This window comes from Triticum aestivum, chromosome 1B (genome assembly GCF_018294505.1).
Source record: "Triticum aestivum cultivar Chinese Spring chromosome 1B, IWGSC CS RefSeq v2.1, whole genome shotgun sequence".
Classification (NCBI taxonomy): domain Eukaryota; kingdom Viridiplantae; phylum Streptophyta; class Magnoliopsida; order Poales; family Poaceae; genus Triticum; species Triticum aestivum.
The window spans coordinates 687,583,546-687,610,417 of record NC_057795.1 but is presented as its reverse complement, the minus strand read 5'-3'; the positions used below and the strand labels follow the sequence as shown (position 1 = coordinate 687,610,417).

The 26,872-nt window shown below is 47.9% G+C and overlaps 1 protein-coding gene across 1 annotated transcript; it reads right to left on the bottom strand.

Annotated features, from left to right (window-relative positions):
• Nucleotides 1-1,017: 1,017 nt before the first annotated feature.
• Nucleotides 1,018-13,987, bottom strand: LOC123101236 (putative disease resistance protein RGA1). The gene is made up of 4 exons (XM_044522778.1): nucleotides 13,644-13,987; nucleotides 11,732-12,868; nucleotides 7,260-9,914; nucleotides 1,018-1,489 (listed from the first exon to the last, which is right to left on the bottom strand). The coding sequence occupies exons 1-4, from the start codon at nucleotides 13,941-13,943 to the stop codon at nucleotides 1,442-1,444; spliced, it is 4,140 nt and encodes a 1,379-aa protein (XP_044378713.1). The 5' UTR covers nucleotides 13,944-13,987; the 3' UTR covers nucleotides 1,018-1,441.
• Between the last annotated feature and the right edge of the window lie 12,885 nt (nucleotides 13,988-26,872).

The window sequence follows — 26,872 nt, the reverse complement described above, 5'->3', positions numbered from 1 at the left end:
TCACAATGGCAGCCTCCAGCCGCAAGTTGTGTCAAGGTCAACGTTGATGCCGCCACCCCCAGGCATGCTAGATATGGGGCCGTGGGGGCAATTTGCAGAAGTTCAGAAGGTTTGTTTCTGGGCGCGTCCGTGTTGGTGGTGAGACATATTGCCGATCCACAGATTCTTGAAGCCATTACTATAAGGGAGGGTTTGGCGCTACCTGATGATCTCTACCAGAGGCGAATTCATGTTGCTTCGGACTGCAAGAATGTGGTGGAGGACCTAAAGAAGGAGAATGTGTCATCATATGGAGCCATCGTACATGAAATAATAGACCACTCGTTAGTCTTTGATTTTTGTAATTTCAGTCACGAATTTAGGAGCTCAAATTTTGAAGCTCACAACCTAGCGAAGAACGCTTTGTCGCTCAGGATTGGCCCCCATGTGTGGTTGGGCCAACCCGGAGATCTTACATTCGTCCGTGTAAACATTGTGATGACTTAATAAAAGCTTCGTGAGGTTGTCTCAAAAAAAAAGTACGCACATGGCTCGTCGTCTTCGCAAATTCCCCAAATCACGTGCAACATGACGCCGGGCGAGCCGGCTGGAATCAATCTTCCCCCGCCCTTGACTTCCTCCCCTCTTCCTCCAAGCGCTAGGACGGCCCACCGCCATCCTCTCGCCCTCTCGCCACTGTGGAGCTGGAGCAGAGGAGGTCGGCGTGCGGCGACCGGAGATGGCGAGGGAGATAGGCCACCGGCGACGTGTGGGCACCGCGCGGCGGAGCGGGAGGAGACGCCACCGGACGACCACTTAGGTAGGACGATGTATTGCCACTGTCATATTACCAGAGTAGAGTAGCAACAGGACCGGTAGAGTAGTTTGCTGACAGACAGACAAACTAGCGAGTAGCAACAGACAACAAGTGTTAGGCATGCTCAACAAGCGTGTACACTGTCACACAAGTTCTACAATCATCTATCTCTCTGGTCAAGCATACAAAACTAGTAGAGTCGTTGTTACAACGAAGCCGTGCATTTGGTCAGTGATCGACACAGGAAACAGAACTATGCGAACAAAGCACAAAATACAAAGCACTAGGTTGACAGCTTCAAGAAGTCGTAGAACAGGACAGTAGTACGGGCGATGACCTGCAGTCTCAGAGTTCCATGCACGCTGCACATCTTGCAACGTACAAAACTAGCACAGTGGTTGTTACAACTTACAACGAAGCCGTGCGCTTGGGCATTGAACGAAGCAGGAAACGAAACTATGCAAACTAAGCACAACGTACAAAGGACTAGGCTGAGAGCTTCAAGACCCTGTAGAACAGAACACTAGCTAGTACAATGATTACCTGCAGCCTGTTCCACGCATAACAAAACATTCAAGACCCTGTTCCACGCATGCCGCAGACATTGTAAAACTCTGGTCCTCCTTCAACTCTGTGAATTTAACATCATCCATAACAAAACAATGAAGGCTGAGAGTACATGTGTGCAAAACTCTGCAAAATGGATAATGGCAATTCATTGATTAGCCTGGATATTCCAGTTCAAGGGAATGATAAGAATGTAGTGTACATAAGGATTTTTTTAGATCACGTACAAATGGTTCCAAGTGTACATTTTTATTTTGTTCAGATCTCGTAAAAATGGTTCCAAATGTAACGCACTGGCTGATGCTGCAGACAGATCCCTAAGTGGGTTGCCGTGTCTATCTATAGTCTTTATGCTGGCGGTGGGCCGCTGGCAGATTATCGCTAGTCAGTGTTGAGTATATTGTGTACGTGTATATGTGTGTGTAGGGCCCACCTCCTGTTTCTTTGTATAGTTGAGGTTGTGACCCACCTCTGTACTTATATATACGTGCCTGGTGCACCGATCAATACATCGCGATTGCACAGCCCATAATCTGTCTCTCTACATGGTATCTATCGCAGTAAGGTCCTAACCCTAGCCGCCGCCGCCGCCGCCGCCGCCGCGCCTCCGCGCCGCCGCCGCCGCCGCCGCTGCCTCCCGCCGCCGCCGTCACCAGCCGCCGCCACCGCCGCCCTCCCATCGGCCGCCGCCGCCGCCTGGTACCGCCGCCGCCCCCCACCCGCCCCGCTAGCCGCCGCCGCCGCCTCCCGTCCGAGGCCGCCGCCGCCGCTCCGCCGCTTCCGCCTCTCCCTCCCGCGTCGCTCCTCTCCCTCCCGCGCCGCGCCTCTCTGCCTCCCTCCCACCCGCGCCGCACCACCTCTCCCTCCCACCCGAGCCGCGCCACTCACACGATCCCGCCGCCACCATGAGTTCCTCCTCATCCACCGTCTCCAACCCGTTCGCCGGTCCCGATGTCACCCTCGTCCGCGACCTCAACATCCATGAGCGCGTCCCGGTCAAGCTTGACCACACCACCGCCTCCTACTCCGCGTGGAAGCGGTATTTTTCGCTCGTGTTCCGTGAGTACCTCCTTCACGGCCACGTGGACGGCACCGTGGACTCCGCGCTCATGATCCACGACGAGGAGTGGATGATCCTCGACGCCACCATCATCCGCTGGTTCTACCTCACCATCTCCAGCGACATCTTCCACACCGTGGTGAACGACGAGGACGACGCCCACGCGGTCTGGACCAAGCTCAACGGCCTCTTCACCGACAATCGGCTGCAGCGCAAGGTCCTCCTCTATGGTGAGTTTTACGGGTGCCAGCAACTTGACTCGTCCATCGATGATTTTTGCATGCGCCTCAAGAAGCTCGCCGATGAGCTCCGTGATCTGGGGGAGAAGATTGGCGACGAGCTCCTCATCAGCACCCTCTCCGGCGGCCTCAACGAGGACTTCGGGAACGCCGCCTCCAACCTCACCCTCATCCCGGAGCCCACCTTTGGCAAGGTGGTCGCGTACCTCAAGCTGGAGGAACGCCGGATGCGGGCGGCCCGGACGCGCGCCACCCACACGGCCCTTGTTGCCGGCACCCGCGGGGGTTCGGCCCCGCCACAGCCTCGCCAGACGCCGCCCCCGCAGGCGGCGCCCGCCTTCCCGCCGGGCTTCCCGCCCGCCCCACCAGCCCCCTTCCCGCCGCCCCAGCCGGCGGCCAATGGAGGAGGCCGTCGCGGCGGCCGCCGGGGTGGCCGCAAGCAGGGAGGCGGCGGTGGCGGTGGCGGTGCTCAGGGAGGAGCGCCACGCCAGCAGCAGCCGGCCCCTCAGCCGGCGGCCCCGTGGTACGCCGGTCAGAACCCGTGGACCGGCGTCGTCCACGCCTATTCCATGCCGGTTCCACGGGCTCCTACTCCGGGTCTTCTCGGCACTCGGCCTCCGTCACACCAGGCGTATTACGCCGCGCCGCAGCCCTATGCGGCGCCCTACGGGCAGCAGCCCGCCAGGCGGGCCGCCGCTGCTGCCCCTGACGTCTGCGTCGTCCCTTCCACCGGCGCCGTGGGACCCGGCTCTCCTGGCGGCTCACCACACCGCCCCCTCCCCGTCCAGCTACACCGGCGGCGGCGATTGGTACATGGACAGTGGCGCAACCGCTCATATGGCGGCGTACCCCGGTAACCTCCATACTGCTCACCCTGTCCACACCTCCAACCGCATCACCGTCGGTGACGGTTCTTCTCTTCCTATCACCCATATTGGACATACATATTTTCCGTCTAACTCCACTCCTATATCCATGTCTAATATTCTTGTTTCTCCTGATCTTATTAAAAATCTTGTTTCCGTTCGTTCTCTTACACGTGAAAATCCGGTGACCGTTGAATTTGACGAATGTGGTTTTTCTGTTAAGGACGCTCGCACGCGGATGGTGCTCCACCGATGTGACAGCCCCGACGAGCTCTACCCGGTTCACTCCGCCGCCTCCACCACTTCCGCCGCCCCTGTCGCTCTCGCCACCGGAGTGGATCTCTGGCACGCTCGCTTGGGTCATCCTAATCATGCCACCCTTCGCCACATACTTCGGAGTTTTTCTTTCACGTGTAATAAGAACGAGGATCACTCGTGTCATGCATGCCGCCTTGGCAAACATGCTCGTCTTCCGTTTAGGGCTTCTTCCTTTGTTGCATCGTACCCGTTTGAGTTGATTCATAGTGATGTTTGGACATCTCCTGTTGCAAGTAACACGGGCTTTCTTTATTATCTTGTTATCCTTGATGATTTTTCGCATTATGTGTGGACCTTCCCGTTGCGCCGCAAGTCGGACGTTATCTCCACTCTTGTCGGTTTCTACTCTTATGTCCGCACGCAGTTTGGCCGGCCCATTCTTGCGTTGCAGACAGACACCGGGAAGGAGTTTGACAACACCGCTGTCCGCGATCTTCTCGCCACACATGGCACGATTTTTCGTCTCACTTGCCCGTACACCTCGCAGCAGAACGGTCGTGCTGAGCGCATCCTTCGCACTCTTAATGACTGCGTTCGGACTCTTCTCTTTCACGCCAATGTGCCCCCGCGCTTTTGGCCTGACGCTCTAGCCACCGCTTCTCTTCTCATAAACATCCGTCCATGTCGTACTCGCGGGAACTTTACACCTCACCACCTTCTTTTCGGTGCACCCCCCTCTTATGACGGGCTTCGCATCTTCGGCTGCTTGTGCTACCCTAGCATCGCTGCCACTGCGCCTCATAAGCTCGCACCCCGCTCCGTCGCCTGCATCTTTCTCGGCTATCCACCTAACACTAAGGGTTACCGCTGCTACGATCCAGTCTCTCACCGTGTTTTCACCTCCCGACACGTTTACTTTGATGAGATGGTCTTCCCGTTTCAGCAGCAGGCACCCCTCGTCGTCTCGTCACCGCCGGCCACCGGCGGCTCATCGACGACCTCGTCAGGTGGACGAGCACGCCTGGTTCGTGGACCGCCTCCGGGCTTTGGCGGTCCACGGGCCCTACTGCCGGCGCCTTCCACGGCCGGCGCCCCGCCTTCACCCGCCGCCCCCGACTCGGGCGCCGCGGGGTCGGGCGCCTCCTCGCCGGCCGCTTCACCGGCCGCCTCCCCGGCCGCCTCGACGGCCTCACCGCCGGCTGCCTCGCCGGCCTCGCCGTCGGCCGCCTCGCCGGCCCCGTCGCCGGCCGCCTCGTCGGCCCACTCGCCGGCCGCCTCGCCGGGCGCCGCAGGGTCAGGCGCCTCCTCGCCGGCTGCGACGCCGGCCTCGACACCGGCGGTGACGCCGGCCTCCTCACCGGCCGCCTCGCCGGACGCCTCGCCTGCAGCCTCGCCGGCCGCCTCGCCGGCCCCGGTGGCTCCGTCCAGCCCTGTCACCCGTGCTCGTGCTGGCATTCACTGCCCGAGCCTCCGGTACTCGCGTGACGACTACGTCCTCGCCGCCTCTGCCGTGGAGCCGTCACCCATTCCTGCGTCCGCCCGCGCCGCCCTACGTGATCCTCACTGGCTCGCGGCGATGCAGGAAGAGTTTGACGCTCTCCAGCGGAACCGCACCTGGACTCTTGTGCCCCGGCCTCCTCGCGCCAACGTCATCACCGGCAAGTGGGTCTTCCGACATAAGACCCGCTCAGACGGTTCACTTGAGCGCTACAAGGCTCGCTGGGTGGTCCGCGGTTTCCGCCAGCGCGCTGGAGTTGATTTCACGGAGACGTTTGCCCCAGTTGTCAAACCGGGCACGATCCGCACTGTCCTCCAGCTCGCCGTCTCTCGCGGCTGGCCCGTTCACCAGATGGATGTCTCCAACGCCTTCCTCCACGGCCATCTTGAGGAGCAGGTGTTTTGTGAGCAACCCACCGGTTTCGTCGACGCCTCATTGCCCGGCCATGTGTGCCTGCTGTCGCGCTCTCTTTACGGGCTCAAGCAGGCACCCCGCGCCTGGTACCAGCGGATCGCCGGGTTTCTTCAGACACTGGGCTTCAGCGTCACTCGCTCGGACGCCTCACTGTTTGTCTATCGCCACGGTGACACGACTGCATATTTGCTGCTCTACGTCGACGACATCATCCTGACAGCCTCCTCCGCAGCCGTTCTTCAGCAGATCACTCTACGGCTGCGTGACGAGTTCGCTATCAAGGACTTGGGTGCTCTCCATTACTTCCTTGGCATTGAGGTTGTTCGGCGCCCGGACGGCTTCTTTCTTCATCAACAGAAGTATGCCCATGAGCTTCTTGAGCGCGCTGGCATGCTCAACTGCCATCCGGTTGCTACTCCTGTTGACACGAAGGCCAAGGTTTCTGCTCTTGAGGGTTCGCCTGCGTCGGATGCTCCATTCTACCGGTCTATTGTCGGCGCTCTTCAGTACTTGACTCTCACCAGACCGGATCTTCAGTACGCTGTCCAGCAGGTGTGTCTCCACATGCACGCCCCTCGTGACTCTCACTGGACTCTCGTGAAGCGGATCCTTCGCTACATCCGCGGCACGATGTCCCTTGGGTTGACACTCACGGCGTCCACTTCTTTGGAGATGGTGGCTTACTCCGATGCAGACTGGGCCGGCTGCCCCGACACTCGCCGGTCCACCTCTGGCTACTGCGTCTACCTCGGTCCTTCCCTCGTCTCGTGGTCGTCCAAGCGACAACCCACGGTTTCGCGCTCCAGCGCCGAGGCTGAGTACCGAGCTGTGGCCAACGCTGTCGCCGAGTGCACCTGGCTTCGACAGTTACTTCAGGAGCTACATCACGATGTCTCCCAGGCTACGGTTGTCTACTGCGACAACGTCTCTGCGGTGTACCTCTCCGCCAACCCCGTTCATCATCGCCGGACGAAACACATCGAGCTGGACATTCACTTCGTGCGCGAGCAGGTGGCTCTTGGACGCATGCGGGTTCTTCATGTGCCGACTGCTCAGCAGTTCGCTGATGTGATGACGAAGGGACTGCCGACTTCCACCTTCGAGGAGTTTCGTTCCAGTCTCTGCGTCACTGGCGCCGCTTCGACTGCGGGGGGGTGTTGAGTATATTGTGTACGTGTATATGTGTGTGTAGGGCCCACCTCCTGTTTCCTTGTATAGTTGAGGTTGTGGCCCACCTCTGTACTTATATATACGTGTCTGGTGCACCGATCAATACATCGCGATTGCACAGCCCATAATCTGTCTCTCTACAGTCAGTACTCAGTACTCTAAAAATCAAAGCATTCATTTCCTGCCTACCGCTAGTCACGGATATCTAAGCATTTAGGCTTGGAAGAACCCTCTAAGAAATGCAGGACATAATATATTAGTGACCTTAAATTTCTTATATTTGTTTACAAATGGAGTATATTCTAACATCAGTACAAGAAGAAAAGGTAAGCATTGCAAAATTTGCTGAGGATGACAGAGAACCATTGCAAAATCAGCAGGACAAATATACCTTGTTTTCTATGTGAGCTAGCTTCATCTTGTTCTCCTCTAATTCAAACCATTGCTTTAGTCCAGGGCACATAAGAAGAGTTAGTTCTTGGAGGTTAGTGAGTTGCTGCATTCCCTCAGGCAAAGACTTGATACGAATACATCGAGTGATCTTAAGCTTCCTGAGGGAGGTGGGCAGGAGACATACCATTTCTTGGTTGTGAGTTAGCTTCATCTTTCCCTCCTCTGGTTCAGCAACCACGTGCTCTAATGCAATGCACCACTCAAGGGTTATTTCCTGGAGGCTGGTGAGCTGTTGTATGCTTGCCGGCAAAGACCTCAAGCCATCATTCATATTTATGCAAAGTACCTTGAGAGAGTTTAATTCGCCCAGCCAATGTGACACTGATATGCTTTTGCAGAAGCCCAGTTTTAGTGATTCAAGCTTTGTGAGTTGCCTCATGTTATCGTGCAATTCCTTTACACCATTGCTATTCTGTATATTCAGAATCTTTAGAGATGGGAGCTCACCCAACCATTTCGGCAGTTCTTCCATGTGTTCGTCTTTTAAGCATAGTTCCTCCAAAGAGGATAGTAGTTGGATGGTATCTCGTGAGCCGATTAGATTGCCACAATTGGCAATAGACAAATAAGGGAGTCCAGGAAAGTGTTGAGGCCACCTCCATTGGTGAGGCCCCTTGCAGTCTCTAACTGACATCATAGTAGTTACTGGAGAAGAGGAGGAAGCACTGGTGTGTGACACAATGCACTCATCCCATGATGATAACACATTATCACTGCAACTTATCTCCCATATTTTAGCTTTAGGCACGGGCCCTTTCATCCTTAGCATGGGACAACCATGTATTTGCACTTTTGTTAACACGTTCTTCTCACCGGTGGAGTATGAAGCGCCCCACTCTTCCAGATTTGCCATATCTCTGAGAACCAGTGAGTCTAGGTTTGGTAGTTGACCCACTACCCAGCCTGGAAAGCAGACACTGTTATAACCACTTATCTCCAACTTCCTCAATGTCCTTGGTGGCACTAGTTTTTCCAGCAACATTTTGTCATCCACAAATCTCTCAACACCTCGAGTCCACTCCAGTTTCAAGTCCACAAGGCTTTGCTTTTCCATTAATTTTATACTATGTGCCTCTCCTGCGGACTTCACATTTTCAAGTTCAGTTATCTCCAGCTCAAAAGAGTCTGTGGACTTTAGCGAGACAAGATTGCTGCTGGATCCATCATTACCAGCACGCACCACAAAGTGTGGTAACGTTATTGCACTGCTACCGAGTTGAGGTATTGCCGAAAGATGGTCACAACCGTTTAAATAAAGAAACTTCAGGCTACCAACTGTACATATACTTTCAGGTATTTTCTTCAAATTCATGCATGCCGAGAGGTCCAATGTGTGCAGTTTTGTCAGGCTACAAATACTTTCAGGTATTCTTTCCATATGATAATTTCCAGACAAGTCCAAATGCTTTAGATCTGAAAGATCAATTCTGCATATCTGGTTGAGGAGAATGTCCAAGGATTCGGTAGACAGACAATTGACTACATCTTCGATGGGATCATCCCAGTAATTTACTGGTATGTTTCTTAGTCCAGATAGATTCAAATACCGAAGCCTTGTCAGATCATCTGGCAGCGAATTGATGTGAGTTTTTTTTAAATTCAAATATTGCAGACTGGTAAGACCCACCAAAGCTTCATGTACACAATCAACCATCCCACAGTCTGATAAATCAAGATGGACCAAACATTTTAGGCTCCCAAAAACTCTTGGCAATTTTTTCAAATTTCGCCAACCTGATAACTCTAAGTACTTGAGTTGAGTGAGTCTGCCCAATGATTCAGGGAGTTCTTTCACTTCACAATGCCATGAAGATAAGTTCAAATACTCGAGTTTGGTGAGGGCGCCCAAAAATTCTGCCTCTTCACAGCGTCGAAGATATGAGTTGTGTGTTAAGTTCAAATATTGCAGTTTGGATAGGCCACCCAGAGCATCTCGTATGTCTCCGATATTTGGGCATCTAGATAAGTTCAAATACTCTAGTTGTGTGAGGCTCTTCAAGAACACTGATATTCCTTCAACAGACTTGCAATTGGATAAATCCAAATGCACCAATTGTTGTAGCCTCCTCAATGATTCTGGCAGTTTTGTAATTCCAGAACAACTTGACAAATCAAGATACAATAGACCCTCAATTTCTCCAATTGACTCTGGTAGCGCTAAGATTGTACGAGATCCATGAAGGTTCAGATAAACTAATTTTGAGAGCTTGGTGATACTGTCTGGAATCTCTGCATCTTGGACTCTTGGAGCGCTAAGATATCTCAATTGCTTCAGGTCACCAATACAGTATGCCAGCTTATGTATGGTGCACTCACTTAAGTCCAAGACACGCAAAGATTTGGCAGATGAAAATGCGTCATCATGAAGTTTATATTTTTCACAACCCATAAAACGCAACGCCCTTATCTTGGATAAGTCCGAGCTCAATGGCTTGCTACAATCATCTAGCAATGCATAGTGGTAGCGGCTTCTTTCAGCAATATTGAATTTGCCAACAAAAATAATTTCATCCTCCATGACAGATGTTGCTAAATCATGCACCAGGTCATGCATTGTCAACAATATAACATCTTCATCATATAACTCAAAAGTCTGCAACAAAATTATTAAGCACTGTCAGTGTTTTGGATTTTTTATATTAAAACAATTTATGACTTCATTCCTTAAATCTAAAATATTTTATGCGTCAACTCCTTTATTAAATACAAAATTTTATTTTTGCCCCCTACTATTTCCCAAGTTTAGATTCGGTCCTATGTAGGGAGGTGGTAGGCGGCCTCGGCCTCCATGCGAGGTAGCCGCAACAGGCAGCCTGCATGATCAGATCCCGCGGCAACAACCACAATTTTTTAGTCTCTCACTAGTACGGAACAACCTATCACATAAGATACATCACCAGCAATTTTGACAAAACCCAGTGGTGATAGCTGCCATGGTCCATTAAAGACGGGATATCACTGGTTTCAGAAGATATGCTTATAATTATACGTACGAACTTATTCTTAGTTGTACAGAAACGTGTATTTGTCTATTTTACCATTTTATGTGAAAGGAATTGCATCAATGCTTTTATAATGTGAGCTCGCTAGCAGGAATATTATTATTATTGTTGTTACATTTGGCTGATGGAAGATGGCTAGGGATTGGCCGTCTGATCCATGTGTTCATTGGCGGGTTACTCTGTCCACGTGTGTTAGCTCGAGCTATCTCTGTCCCGCGAGTACTGGTGGCTGGCAGAACCGCTAGTAGAATGTACTATTCCCTTCGTTCCATAATGTAAGACATTTTTTGACACTATTAGTAGCGTCAAAAAAGTCTTACATTATGGGATGGAGGGAGTATCTCCGTAACTTAATATAAGTCATTTTTGGCACCATAACAATGTCAAAAATCTTATACTAAGTTGCGGAGGGAGTATGTTTGAAACAGTTCTGTATTTTGTAATGAGAAAAATAGCACGCTATACAAAATAGTGTCGCCCTTTGAAATACGCTATTAGCGTGCTATAACGTGCTATTAGCAATACATTGTGCGCTGATCTATATAGCAGGGCAATTCTCTACACGCTATAGCATGCTATTAGCTGCGCTATAACGCGCTATTTTTTACCGTGGTATTTTGTGATGGTACTGTCTGGTTTGCATGTATACCAGGGGTGATTCTCCATGATGGTTTCCAAGACCGCATCAGATGGGTGTTTTATTCCTGAATATCTATAACCACTACAGTGAACCTAAATATATTGTTGTACGTTTCACGGTTAATGTTGTAAAAAGACTGATTGTAAAAGAATATCGAAAAAAGAAAAGGGAAATTAACTTCTCGCACCAAGTAATCATGCTAGTCACAGTAAGCCGAAGCATGTGTAAGTAAGAGACTGTAATGTTGTAAAAAGACTGATTGTAAAAGAATATCGAAAAAAGAAAAGGGAAATTAACTTCTCGCACCAAGTAATCATGCTAGTCACAGTAAGCCGAAGCATGTGTAAGTAAGAGACTGTGTTTATGCAAATGCATATGCCACATCTGGATGCGAACTAAAGACCTCGGGGTGGGCATTTTTATAACAGGACATTACGATTTTCCCGATGGCCTTAGTACTCCCTCGGATCCATATTACTTGTCGCTGCTTTAGTTCAACTTATACTAGATCCAAGGGAGTATTGTAGGGATGTCTTGGGTTGCATTTGTGTGTATCAATCATTGAGATATTGTCAAGAAGTTATTTGGAAAAGCTGCACTGTAAGCAATAAATATGTGATGTACTCCAAATCATTCTCAGCAATTTTAGAATTATATTATAGTTTCAATATTTGTCAGCTTGTGTACTTTACAACTATACTTAAGTTACCTTACACCAGTTCCAAAAGAACAATGAAAACAAATCGTAAAAGGTATGAATAAACTCACCGATGATGACTTGAAATGGTCAAGAAAAGAAAGGCCCAAAAGCTGACTAATGTATCTCTCGCCAAGTTCCCAGGAAGAGAAACCAAGAGAAACCCACTGATGAACAAGATCATCTTTAAGTATCTTGTGACCTTTTGGAAATATTGCACAATAGGCAAAGCATAGCTTCAGATACGGATGCAAAACACTATAGCTCAACTTCAGAGATGCAAGCACTTGTGTAGAAGATGTATCTTCCAAAGAAGGTGCAGTCCAGATATTACTATCTCTCACTGATTCCCATTGACCAGATTTCATAGATTGCAGCGTGTGCCCAAGTGATTTAGCTGCTAAAGCCACACCTGCACACTTCATTGCAAGGACCTTCCCTATTTCCTCCAATTGTTCTTTGTCACCTCTTGATTCAAATGCACTCTTTTGCTTTATAATAGACCAACACATATCATCAGTCAATGGTGCTAATTTGTATGGTTGGATGGTAGACACTTTCTTCGCAACACCTTCACTTCGTGTGGTTTCTATAACAACCACCTTACTGCTCTTCCCAACTTTTAACATATCTTTCAGTTCTTCCAACTGAGATATGCTGTCTTCCCACAGGTCATCTAAAACAATCAGAATCTTCTTGTTGGCAAGCAGCTTTTTAAGGGAATTATGGATCAACTGCTTTTCAGTGTACCCACTCTCTTTATCTTTCTCTGATAGTTGTGATATTATAGAGTTCCCAATTTTGATCAAATTAAATGGACGAGACACATAAACCCACACTTGATAGTATTCATTGAATTGTGAACTATTGTAAACCATTTTGGCCAAGGTTGTCTTGCCAAGGCCTCCAATGCCATATATAGGAAGGATTGTGATATCTTTTGTCATGCTCTCAGATAAAGAAGCCAATATTATATCTCTTTCCTCAGTCCTCCCAATGATTTGTGTCTCCCGGGTTGATGATGTTTCCCGTATATCGGTGACCTTTAGCTCATTGGCATTAGTGCAGTTTGTTAACTTGAATTCCTTGTGTTGATCTGTTATGACCTTGAGGTCGTCCCTCATGTTCTTCATCCTATTGGCCATTGTAATGTTGGGGCCAATTGTGAGACAAGGGATCATGTTCGCCAAATATTTTTTGAAGGAGAACTGCAAGACAGTTGCTTCGTTAGTGAAATACAAAATAGCTCAACAGAAAATTTTGTTAAAACATTTAGAGGCTCATCCTCTTATTTCTAAGAAGAAGCTCCGACTATAACCGCCAAGGTTAAGACCAATGCCACCGTGCTTAGAACTAGAGCTAAATCAAAATGGTATGGAGATGTATCAGATGCCCACACCGAAGGCTGAGGCCTGTCTAGTTCATCCAAGGATCTGGTGCCCAAATTATTACTATGGAGACTGGATAAAGGATTAGCAAGTGCTGCGAAGATGTGTGTGTGTGTGCGTGCGAGCGCGCGCGTGCGTGCGTGTGTGTGTGTGTGCGCGCGTGCACGTGCGTGCGTGTGTATGTGTGTGTGTTTGGTATTAGCTATGAAGAGGCAGAGCGTGTCCTCATTGTGTTTGTATCCACTTGATATTTCATGTTTTTTGTTGGGGACACTTGATATTTCATTTTAAGTCAATAAAACCCATCATTTCTGAAAAAGAGTGTTGGTGAAGATGTGGTTGATGATAGAGCTAGCCAAGATCAAGCCAAACAATCTACTAGCAGATTTAGTAGCTGAGTCAGTGTAACTAATTATTTCCAAATTGTTTTCGAATACCTATATGGAAGCTCATTTTGTAGCCAAACAAGCTATCGCTCAGCACCCCGGTGTGCATCTGGATGCAGCAGACGTAAAAGCACTTGTTTCTCAGAAAGAGAAGAGTAGCATATTCACAAATTAAAGAACCGCGTCAATTTACTGCAACAAATGCGTACCTTGCGCGCAGACGGCTGAGTGATGGCTTGTGTGTCTGCTTCGAACTCATCAAGCATGTCCGAGATGACATACATAAAGTCCTTGAGCCGCTTCAGCCAAAGACCCGTTAGTTCGTCGGTGATGGACTGCCTCGCCGCGACCTTGAGCACTGCCTCGACAGACTCCAGCGCCATCTTCATCTTCTTGAGGTCCTTGTCCAAATTCATCTGCAACGCGATCTGACCCCCGATCAGAGAACCAATCTGGTCGCCCACCACCTTGAGGATGGCAGCGGCAAGCATGCCGCCGAGCGCCGCCATGGCCGCCGCTGCTCGTGCTCGGTCGCGCTCTCAAGGTGCGGGTGTCAAAGGTCGGGGGAGGAAGAATGGTGGGGTAAATGCTACTGAGGTGCGCAATGGTGACTTATTGTTGGAGTTTGGGGCCAGGCCATTGCATCAACAACGTCGTCAGCTCTATCCCAAGTCGTTGTATGTCTTCATTTTGAAAGAGGGAATATCTGTAGTGAACAGCTGTACGCATCATGTGGTAGCTTGGCCGGCCCTCCTGCTAACCTGCTCCGGTCTATATTACTTTTTTATTGTTTGGCTTATTCTAATGATAGTATTATTGGCTGGGTTGCGTCATTTCAATTATTGGTTGTGTTTTGTCTCCAAAATTACTTAACAAAGTGGGTGGTTTTGCTGATGTGCCGCCCAAGTGTTAGTTTTTTCTGAATAACGTGTTTGGTGGCGGAGTCGAGTGTATGACAAGTCTTTGCTATCTGTGTTTTGCATCCATCGATACGGCACAGCTGCTGAACCCGTCCAGAAGACACCTACGACGGAGATAGTTTAAGTTTTCTTAATGCCGCTTGGTTCAATAATGGAACCGCCGGCCAAGAGAGGAGGAGAGCGATCGAGCCCAACCAAAACGCGCACACCCACCCATTAGGTTTCAACGACGTTGGAACATCAGAGGTGGCCTTGCCTGCCACAGATTCGTTTCGAAATGGCAAAGTGGAGTCTACCTGTTTCAAAAAATTTAAGGCTTCTTTTGGTTTGTACTATGATTTTTGTAGAAATTGTATAGGATACGATTTTCAAAGGAAACTTTTTTTTGGAGACCTTTGGTTTATAGGAATTTGTTTCTATTTCTATGTACTCCCTCCGTTCCTAAATATTTGTCTTTATATAGATTTGAACATATGATTACATACGGAGCAAAATGAGTGAATCTACACTCTAAAATATGTCTATATACATCCGTATATGGTAGTCTATTTGAAATCTCTAAAAAGAGAAATATTTAGAAACGGAGGGAGTAGGATAGAAATCAACCTTTCACATTTCAGACGAAAAAAACATTAGCCTAGACTTAATAGAATAATTCCTATCTTATGCTTTAAATGACATCTCTTTCCTCGTAGGAATTGAGATGCATGTCTTCTTACTTTCTATAATTTTCTTATTCCTAGCTACGACATTCCTATCCAATGAACTAAAGGAGGCCTAAGTTCAACTTCAGTCCTGTTTAATTAACGATTGCTTGCAGATAACGCTACTGTTATACGCTGCTGTTATATTATCCAGCTAGCTGTGTGTCGACATGCTGGTGTGGCGGCTTTCGTCTTCACGACGAGGCTATGTACAGTTTCAGCCAGCTACGAGATCGGGGTGACGCGATTTCCAGTGAAAATCGTGCCAACTCTAGCCATGGTGGACAATGGTGGCGTCTATAACGTCGTTCCCTTCCCGAGGCATCGTTGTTGTAGGTTGCGGCACCACACTCGGGGTGCTCTGGTGGAAACCCTAGATCTGGGACTCCCGGATCGGACGTGGACGACATCTTCGGTGTTGTTTTCCCTCCTCGGGTCAGCGTTTTGGGGCATGAGAGCTGGCTGGAGAAGACGAGTGGAGGAGCGGTGTTCAATCTACCGCAAGACCGATGACGGGTATCGGCAGCGTGGTGCAGCGGAGTTTCGACGACGGGCGTGTGTGTGGATGGACGCGTGCAGGAGAGTGACAATGTTTGCTGTTGTGGTGGCGTCGATAGCAGCCTGGCAAGGTGAATTCATTAATCCTTCCTGAAGGTGGGACGACGGAAGATGGCGATGGCACATCCAAAGCGTGCGCAGACGGTGCATGCTTCGGATCGGCTAGACCCGATGATGCTCTCGTCCTAATGCGGGGCAAGTGTGAGGCAGTTGGATTAGATTGTGCACGTTCATGTGGACCGGGCACATTATTAAGAGTGTAGGTGTTGTGACTTTGGTCGCCACATAGAAGGCTGCGGGTCCATGAATAATAGTAAACATGATTGTGTGCATCGAGGTTAGGGTAATCCTCCTTTTTGAAAAAAATATTATCCGTGCTGTCTGTAAGAATTCAAAAAGACGTAGGACAAGTTGCACTAACAATGCCTACTAGCTTAATTTGTGGAATTTGGCACAAAAGAAATTTCTTATGTGTTTTGTAGCTGTGCACCTAGGTGACAATGAAGACGAAGGCAAGGAGGCACACCGAGAAGAAGGAACGCTTGCTCCGGAGGCTACCCAGGGTGCAGATGGACCTGTCGGACGACGCGTCGGACATCAGCGACGGATCCACATCCAGCTCCGACGATGACCCCAGAGCGGCCGACACCCACATCGCCGACCAGACGGGGAAGGGGCTGTTGAGGAAATGATGATTTTCTCTATCAGTCCCGCATGATTTAGTGATTTTTCTTCTGTTTAAGTACTGTCTGGTAGATGAAAAATGTTTATTCGTATCAGTGAATTATGCACGGTTTTAGTATGTTTATTGCTCGGGCGTTGATCTACGCAGATAAATTACGTACGTTGCATGTGTTACATGGTTATGAGGGGCAGAATTTAAGATACACGGCTTCAGACGCACCAAAATAAGGAATGCCTAATCAGTGTCTGTTATTTTTCGAGGGAATAATCAGTGTCTGTTTAAGGGGCTGGAATTTGTGACTGCATCGTAGATGCTCTAAGCGGGGTAGGTGTTGCCGTGTTGGTACGCCCAAGGGTTTCAGCGATAACGTGTTTGGTGTCGCACCTATATATTAGTATTAGGGAGGAAAATGTTGAACATCACAAAGATTAATTTATTTTCCAAAATGGGGTAGTTTTGACTGATGTGCCGTCTCTGTTAATTTTTATATAGGTCCAACATGCTTGGGTGATGGAAGGACAGTGTAACCCTTTGCGAAGTCTTCGCCTTATTTGTTTGGCACATTAAACTGCTAGGCTCAATCATTTGCGTGAGAGCATCTACACCCGCGCGCCTGAAATCCGTTTCATACATTCGGGTGGGCCACATGGTCACTGTCTGGTCACAAAATTTTGACCCAGACGGATACCTCAAACGCCCTTCAAATACGCAGGCTGACCAACATCCCTCATATTCAGCCCAAATATGAGGTGGATATAATGCCCGTCACATCGGATTCGGCCCACGTCGGCTCATCCGACCCCACATATATTCCTCTCATTCAATCCCTGGATAAAACCCTATCCACTTCACTCCACTCTCCTTCACTCCCCTCCATCATCAGAGCTCCTCTCCGGCGCCGTCCAACTGTCTTCGGCATGGCGGGCAGCGGATTCGAGTCCATCAACTCCAGATTTGTCGACCCTGAGCTCATCCCACGCGGCCTCGAGGAGGATATGGCCATCCGACTTGTGCTCCACCGCGCCCGGGAGGAGGCCAGTGCACCACAACGCTCGGACTCCTTCCGTCAGGAATCCATTGTGTCCGCCTACCGTGCCCGCCGTGCGTGGCAGCTGGCGGTATGCGGCGGCAGCGCTCAACGCCGTGGACGTTGGCGAGGAAGAGTCGCATTCTCCGGCGCTCCGTACGGTGCATCAGTCTGGGCGCTGCAACGGCATCATGGTGGATGTTGCCGGGTCGTCCCAGGATGGATCCATCATCGATCAGGCATCTGCTGGCGCCCAACGGGTTCGGGCTTCGACGAGGAAGAGTTGGGCATGGGAGACGGGGGCGCCTTGAGTCTCGTGCGCCGTCTCGTGTTTCATGCCGTACTCTACCTTGCCGACGACCGGGCCAACACTCTGATGGGCGCAGCCGGCCGCCGGACATGGCCACGGCAGAGCCGGACGAGCGGGAAGCAGAACCGGACGAAGCTCCGCTCAAAGATCGCTGCATTGCATGTAATAATATGGATTTTAGGTTTCTAATTTAAGGTATCCTTATGTGGTATGCATTTTTTAAGGCGTGACAGGTTACTGTCCGTGGACGCATCCGCGGGCGTTTGAGGGTCGAATTTGCCAAGTCCGGCTGTAGATGCTCTGCCATCTTCATAGTTATAGCCTAGGCTTAGGTTCGACTTTCAATTACTCTCTCCATCACATAATGTAAGACTTTTTTGACACCATTTGTGTGTTAAAAAAAGTCTTATACTATGGGGCGAAGGGTGTAGTTGATTCATTCAGTAATCAGACCGCTGGTGGTAGGTCTTGGCCAATCGTTTGAATAATCAATACGCTAGGGAGAGCGATTCTAACCTAAGCGCGCACCTACATGTTTGCCTTGGTCGATGATGGAGATTTTAGGGATCATACTGTTGTCCATCATATTGTTGTCCATCATATTGTCAATGTCGAATACTGTTGTCCATCACTGCCATCGTGAGTTCGCCGATCAAGGTTGTTATACATGATCATACTGTTGTCCATCATATTGTCAATGTCGAATATGACGAATAGGTCGAGCATCCAGTCTCTGATTGAAATTGAGATTTTGTTTTCTTATTACATTTTATATGGAGAAACGAGTTCAATAGATATGCAATAATGGAACAATGCTTACTAGGCCTTGCAGTGTTAACTACTACTGTCATATAGTAGTAGAGTACATCGGAGGTGGCCTTAAGAGCATCTACAGACATCGAGTTGTTTACCCAAAACCTCATACTTGGAGCTAGGGTAACAACTTGACCAGATTTGCGCTAGGTCACAAAAAAACATTAAAATTGTGCCTAACATGTAACATTGATCATTGATGTTGGGATTTGGTTCGCGAAAACAGTTGAACTGACAGGTAGGGTCTGCATGTCAGGCAGACATGGCGAAGAACAAAAAGTTGGACCGACTGGTGTGGCAAATGAGACACGGGCCCTACCTGTCAATGACTAGAAAGTCATCTTCTTTGCACCATTTTTTCTATGGAGCATTCCATCGAGCACCTTGTGTGCGTTCATTCTCTAGCTATGGAAGAAGGCCCAGTACGCCAGGGCCACGCCAGAGCAGCGACCAGGGGAATGGCAGGACGTACGCCTCCATCCCGTCCGCATGCTCACGCAGCTCTTTCAATCCTCCTACCAAGTACCAAGGTGGTGACCACCTTGCCGAAGCTGGCATACGCGGTGGCACGGGCAAGGTGTTGCTCGAGCCAAGCTGTGGCAGCGTGGGGAAGGGACGAGTGGCTCACCTTGAGCACATATGCGTGCTCGGACTCGCTGATGCTATGCATGAGCATGCCTACGTGAAGAAGAAGGCGAGGGGATGCTTGTCGTCTATGGAGGCCACCCATTGCGCCGCCCAACGCAGTCGCCCTTGTCTCGAAGGGGCTCCTGCACTCCGGGAGCCATGGCAGCCAAACTAGGAAACAAGCAAACTATACATTGAAAACAGAATCTGTCAAAAATATAATAGTCTGAAGTAATCTGTACTCCAACCATACTTCTGTAACTCCAAGAATTCTGAAAAATTAGGACAACATATATAATTTGTATATCTATCGCGTGTAAAAAATTCAGATCAAACGCACGTTCCAGTGAATTTTCAAAATTGTTGTACTGAGCTAATTTTTTTTGTTTTTGCATAGAATCAAGTCAACTATCATCCACACTATCCCAAAAGCTTTACTTGGCACTCTATTGAAACAAAAGCTATAAAACATGATTACTAAAGTAGCCTAATAAAGTGAACACACCAAAACATTAGGTAAAAGTGTTGGGCTGTCTTCCAACAAGCGCTTTTCTTTAATGCATTTTAAGCTAGGCATGATGATTTTAATGATGTCCGCATAAAAGATAAGGATTGAAACATAACAAGAGCATCATTAATCATATGGATAGCACATTTAAGCCTAACCCACTTCTTATGCATAGAGATTTTGTGAGCAAATAATTCATGTGAACAAGAATCAACTAGCATAGGAAGGCAAAACAAGCAAAACTTCAAGATTTTCAACACGTAGAGAGGAAACTTGATATTATTGCAATTCCTACAAGCATAAGTTCCTCCCTCATAATAATTTTTAGTAGCATCATTAATGAATTCAACAATATAGCCGTCACATAAAGCATTCTTTTCATGATACATATGCATAGAAATTTTGTTACTGCCCACATAAGCAAATTTATTATCATTAGTTCTGAGAGCAAACTTTAAAAAATAACTATCATGTGATTTAAAATTAAAATCATGATGACAAGTTTCATGGTTACCATTATTCTTTATAGCATACATGTCATCACCATAATTATCATAAATAGAAACTTTGTTGTCATAGTCAATTGGAACCTCTTACAAAATAGTGGATTCATCATTAAATAAAGTCATGACTTCTCCAAATCCACTTTCATCAATATAATCATCATAAATAGGAGGCATGCCATCATCATAATAAATTTTCTCCTCAAAACTTGGGGCACTAAAAATATCATCTTCATCAAACATAGCATTCCCAAGCTTATGGCTTTGCATATCATTAGCATCATATATATTCAAAGAATTCATACTAACAACATTGCAATCATGCTCATCATTCAAGGAATTTATGCCAAACATTTTATAGGATTCTTCTTCTATCAATTGAGCATTTTCCTTTCCATCATTTTCACGAAAGACATTATAAAGATGAATAATGTGATGCCACCTCAATTCCATTTTCTTTTGTAGTTTTATTTTTTAAACCAAACTAGTGATTAAACAAGAAAGTAAAAGATTCAATTACAAGATCTAAAGATATACCTTCATGCACTCACCTCCCCGGCAACGGCACCAGAAAAGAGCTTGATGTCTACTATGCAACTTTATTCTTGTAGACACGTGTTGGGTCTCCAAGCGTTGAATTTTGTAGGACAGTAGCAATTTTTCCTCAAGTGGATGACCTAAGGTTTTATCAATCCGTGGGAGGCATAGGATGAAGATGATCTCTCTCAAACAACCCTGCAACCAAATAATAAGAAGTCTCTTGTGCCCCCAACACACCAAATACAATGGTAAATTGTATAGGTGCACTAGTCCGACGAAGAGATGGTGATACAAGTGTAGTAATGATAGTAGATATTGATTTTTGTAATATGAACAATAAAAAAACAGCAAGGTAGCAATTAATAAAACAGAGCACAAACGGTATTTCAATGCTTGAAAATGAGGCCTAGGGTCTGTACTTTTGCTAGTGCAATCTCTCAACAATGCATCAAACAATTTCAGATTCATAATACTCGATGCAACACAAAGAACCTCAAAGAGTGCCCCAAGATTTCTACCGAAGAAACAAAGAAGAGAACGTGCATCAACCCCTATGCATAGATTACCTAAATGTCACCTCGGGAATCCGCTAGTTGAGTGCCAAAACACATATCAAGTGAATCAATATGATACCCCATTGTCACCACGGGTATTCATAGCAAGATATACATCAAGTGTTCTCAAATCCATAAAAGTATTCAATCCGATAAAACGAAATCTCAAAGGGAAAACTCAATTCATCACAACAAGATAGAGAGGGGAGAACACCATATGATCCAACTATATTGAGAAAGCCCGTGATACATCAAGAGCATGACATCTCAAGAACACGAGAGAGAGAGAGAGAGAGAGAGCGAGAGAGAGAGAGAGAGAGAGAGAGAGATTAAACACATAGCTACTGGTACAAACCCTCAGCCCCGAGGGTGGACTACTCCCTCCTCATCACGATGGCCGCCGGGATGATGAAGAAGGCCACCAGTGATGATCTCCCCCTCCGACAGGGTGCCGGAACGGGGTCTAGATTGGTTTTTGTGGATACAGAGGCTTGCGGCGGCGGAACTTCCAATCTAGGGTTACCCCGAGTTTTTTTTGGAATATTTGACAATTTATAGGGCGAAGAGACGGTGTGAGAGGCCACCGAGGTGGGCACAACCCACCAGGGCGCGCCTGGGCCCCCAGCCGTGCCCAGGTGGGTTGTGGCCCCCTCGGGGCACCCCTCCAGTACTTCTCTGGCCCATCCTAGGTGTTCTGGTCCAAAAAAATTCTCCAAAAAATTTCGCTCGTTTGGACTCCGTTTGATATCGAGTTCCTGCGATGTAAAAAACAAGCAAAAATAGCAACTGGCACTGGGCACTATGTCAATAGGTTAGTCCTAAAAAATGATATAAAGTTGCTATAAAATGATTGTAAAACATTCAAGAATGATAATATAAGAGCATGAATACTTCATAAATTATAGATACGATGGAGACGTATCAACCTCCACCTCCAAAGGAAATGGTAGATCGGATGGAAGCGAAGCGCACTCTGGATGCCCTGAAGCGACCATCACCGCCTCTGCCGGATTCCAACTATGTCTGTTATATTAAAAAGACATATGAAGAGGCGTGGCGGTCCAGAAGTACTTCCAGCGATGCAAGATTAGCACAACAAAGAAGTGGGAAAACAATTTCCCAGCTCGGCGAACAGGCGAAGCAATCGTGCCCCCCGCTCAAGGTGTCTAGCGATATCGTCGCTAATCATCTGAGGCTAGTGCCCGGTACCAATCTTGGTGATTACCAGAGCTATGATGTAGAGTTTGAAACGTTAGAGGTAGCAGAGATCTTAAGATACGAGTACGGGAAGCCTCTCATCAAACCTGATCATCCTCCTCTAACAACGATGATGCGAAGATTGCATGAATGGTACATGGATACCTGCAGGAAGTCTAGGAATGATAGTATGATGGTGAGAATTAAAGATGAGCATGGCCTCATTGGATTTGAGTTGCTGCCTATTGAATTTGTGGAGTTATTTCAGTTATTCAATCAAGACGCCCTCGACAAACAACTCATGACTTGCTACTGTCTGTAAGTACTACTTCTGTAATTAAGTCTCTATAGCTTAGCTTTTTCATTGCATGTATATATAATTATCCTCACTATATTATGCAGATTGAAGATCATAGAATGCAAAAAAGGACAAATCTTTGATATTGGGTTCATTAACCCAAATACCGTAAATGAATGGTTGGTTCAAAAGAGACATCATTTGCATAAATTAATTTTAGGGATTGTAAGAGATGTAATATTGTATATATGTATTAGCATCGGATAGATATACACAAAAACTTGTTGTTCGACCAATCTTGGAGAAAGAGAGGTCACTTCTCTCTGTATATGTTCATGACGATATTGTGTAATTAATGGTTCCTTCATTTGCTTACTAGCTAGCGTGTCGAGTTCTCTCTATACGTATAGTAGCTAGCGTCGACCAAGCCCGGATAAAGAGAGGTCACTTCTCTCTATTAGCTAGCTACCACAATATGAAAACCCTAAATTAAACCTCCAAAACCCCTAACCCCCCACCCCCCCTTCAAAAAAACAAAAACCCCAGTGCATGTGAGCTACTGACGTGTGGCTGCCTTTTGGTCCCGGTTGGTGTTACCAACCGGGACTAAAGGTCCTCTTGCCTGGGCGCGCCGCAGCGGCCACATGGAGCCCCTTCTGTCCCGGTTCGTAAGCAAACCGGTAATAAAGGTTTTGGGCTTTAGTCCCGTTTGATTTGTCCCAGTTCCAGAACCGGGACTAAAGGCCCTCTGGAACCGGGACTAGTACCCTGTTTTCTACTAGTGTTACCTTGCATTATTTCTATTGAGAGTGGGCTTATGATGTTTGTTAACCTCATGATTAAGGGGGGTGTTGGAATTAATCTCTAGTTGTAACAAACTGATAGGGTAAAGGGGAGCCGACAACTCCCTCATAAGTGCCATGATCGCGGGCACCGAACCAACTACTTGGTTATGGTTCAGTTCCTAAGTGCGGGAATAATATAAAGGGGGGTTTGAGGTTGTTAGAAAGAGCTAACAACATAGCTTACACTCCTAATCCTAACTTCGGATCCTAAGGTGGCGCTGAAGGCATCCGAACACCGTCTGCCATCTCCGGCCACCACGAGGGTAGTGTCGATGGCGTCATGTACTGTGCACATCCATCTTCCTGACACTACTTTCCCGCCATGCTCCGCGCCCCTGGAGGGTCACGGCAGATTTATGGAGCTATCTCATATCTATGTTCTTGTGTACGTTTTTCAGAATTTTTTGAAACTTTAAATTACGATTTAAGCGCATGAATAGGAAGACGGGTGACATGGAGCCTGAGCTCCACCAAAACTTTTCCCAAGCTTCATCATTTTGTTTGAATGTTTTACCATAGCTCTAACAAAATAAATGCCAACTTCATTTTCAAATATATACCTTAAAAGCATTAGTATTACCCAGCGAGACAATAAATACAGTCAAAATTAGTGTAATCACTAATTTTGTTTAAAAACATATATGTAAAAGATTGCTTTTTAGTTTCAGAGATACAGAAAAGTATGTCTTACGTAGTTCGTCTTTGTCTATTTTAGTTTCGTGTGATAATGGATCTGTAAACCGTTAGGATTTGGAAACTGCTCGACACCCAATACGGGTGTGGCTATCTCATATATATAATGGTACGCGAAGTGTACAAGTACAATATATAGGATACACACAGAAGCTACGTATAAACATTATCTAACACCCTCCCTCAATCTTAATTATGCCGTGAGGTACAAAACAAGTTAAGATTGCGCCTACAACATTCAAACTAAGGTTGTGGAAGTGGCTTCGTGAAGATGTCAGCAAGTTGATCTTTGAAAGAGATGAACTTCATATGAAGAAGCTTATGTGCAACACGTTCCCTCACAAAGTGATAGTCAACTTCGATGTGCTTGGTACGAGCATGAAAAACTAGATTAGGTGAAAGATATGTCGCACCAATATTATCACATCAAAGAAGCGGTGGCTGCTCTAGAGAGACTCCCAACTCTTTCAACAGAGATTGTACCCAAATGAGCTCAGTTGTGGCATTGGCAACCGCCTTTTACTCAACTTCAGTGCTACTCCGAGATACTGTGGACTGCTTGCACGCACTCCAGGCGATCAAGTTGCGACCAAAGAAGACAACATAGCCCCCCGTTGATCGCCGGTCATCCAGGCTCCCAGCTCAATCTGCATCAGAGAACGCCGAGAGAGCACTCAAGGAGTTAGACCGAAGATGCAAGCCATAGGAGATAGTATGAGAGAGATAACGCAGTATACGCTTCACAGCTGACCAGTGTGAAGTCCGAGGAGCATGAAGATACTGGCACACATGGTTTACCGCATAGGAGATGTTCGGCCATGTGATAGTCAAGTACTGCAAGAGCCCCCAACAATACTGCGGTACTCTGTAGCATCATCTGAAGGAAGCAAGGCACCATCGAAGGCCGATAACCGATCAGTCGCAGTCATAGGGGTGGTAGCATGCTTGCATTGCAACATACCAGCACGTCACAACAAGTCCAAGGAATACTTATGCTGAGTGAGAGTCAGGCCAGCAGGGGACCGTGAAACCTCCATACCAAGAAAATAATGGAGAGCATCCAGATCGTTGATAGCAAAATGACCAATCAGAGCAGACAACATACGATCAGCGGCAGTCACTAAGGAGCTAATAAGAATAATGTCATCAACATAAACCAGCAGGTACATAGTAACCTCAGGATGATGGAAAATGAACAGAGACGTGTCAGAAGTGGACGGAGCAAATCCAAAACATCGAAGAACCGAGCCAAGTCTGGCATGCCATGCACAAGGAGCCTTCTTAAGTCCATAAAGCACCTTAACAAGACGACACCAATGATGAGGACGAGCAGGATCAACAAAACCCGGAGGTTGCCGCATGTAAACCTCTTCCTCCAAGACCCCGTGGAGAAAAGCATTCTGAACATCAAGCTAACGCAGAGACCACCCTTTGTCAACAACCAATGACAGAAGCAGACGAATGTTGGTAGGTTTGACAACTGGACTGAAAGTATACTCATAATCAAGACCATACCGTTGTTTAAACCCTTTGGCCACCAACCGCGCCTTGTATCGCTCAATAGAACCATCATCATGTTTCTTTAACTTAAACACCCACTTGGAGTCAATGATGTTGACATCAGACACAGGAGGAACCAAGCACCAAGTACCATTCCTCTGGAGTGCCTGAAACTCCTGCTCCATGGCACTTCGCCAATGAGGAATCCGAAGAGCCTCATGAAAATGCCGAGGCTCAGTAGTGGGGTCAGCATCTTTCTGTGCAACACAACGCTTCAATCCATGCAACAGTACCGTTAATGCCCTCCTTCGGCCGAACAACACCACTCTGACTGCGCGTACGAGGATGCAGAATAGCGGTAGTCGGCGGAGGTGGCGGCAGAGACGGGGTCGATGAAGATGGCGATGACGACGCAGATCGCTCCACAGGCGCAGAACCAGTCGCGCCAGGCGACCGGCCAGGCGAGGAAGGCATGGATGCCGGCTCGGCCAATACAGGAAGGGATGTCGGCTCGGCCCCTGCGGCAGAGGCTGGCTTGGGCAAAGCTGGCTCGGCCAGGTCGACCGGCTCGGCCGGCTCGGCCAGGTCGACCGGCTCGGCCGGCTCGGCGAACGCGTAGCCAGCCCCATGCTGGATCGAGGTGGCAGGGCCCGGCTCGCCCAGCCCCGTCGGCAAGCCAGGTGATGGAGGGGCGTCACGAGAGGGCTCAACGGACGTCCGAGGGGACGCGGAAGGCTGCTCATCGCCAGTACCTGCACCATGGTTATGTAGCAACGAGGGGGTATATGCAGCATCAACAAATTGACCAGGCAAAGGTAAAACATATTTCTCAGGTGCAGTGGGAGTGGTGGAGGTGACCGGAAATGCGGAAAAAGGAAAAACATTCTCATCAAACACCACATCACGTGAGATGTAGGCATGGTTAGAGTGAACATGAAGACACTTGTACCCTTTATGAAGAGAACTATAACCAAGAAACACGCACTGTTTAGACCGAAAATCCAACTTGCGTTGGCTATATGGGCGAAGATATGGCCAACACGCACACCCAAAGACCTTGAGAAACGTATAAGCAGGAACTTCATTCAGCAAGAGCTCAAGTGGTGTTTTCATCTGACGGGATCGTGTAGGGAGTCTGTTAATGAGAAGCATGCGG

Excerpts from the sequence above, each read along its gene's own strand:
- LOC123101236 (XM_044522778.1), bottom strand. The coding sequence starts at position 13,943 with ATGGCGGCGCTCGGCGGCATGCTTGCCGCTGCCATCCTCAAGGTGGTG. Across the intron at positions 12,869-13,643 it reads CTCAGCCGTCTGCGCGCAAG|TTCTCCTTCAAAAAATATTT; the intron begins GTACGCATTTGT and ends ACTGTCTTGCAG. Across the intron at positions 9,915-11,731 it reads ACCATTTCAAGTCATCATCG|ACTTTTGAGTTATATGATGA; the intron begins GTGAGTTTATTC and ends ATTTTGTTGCAG.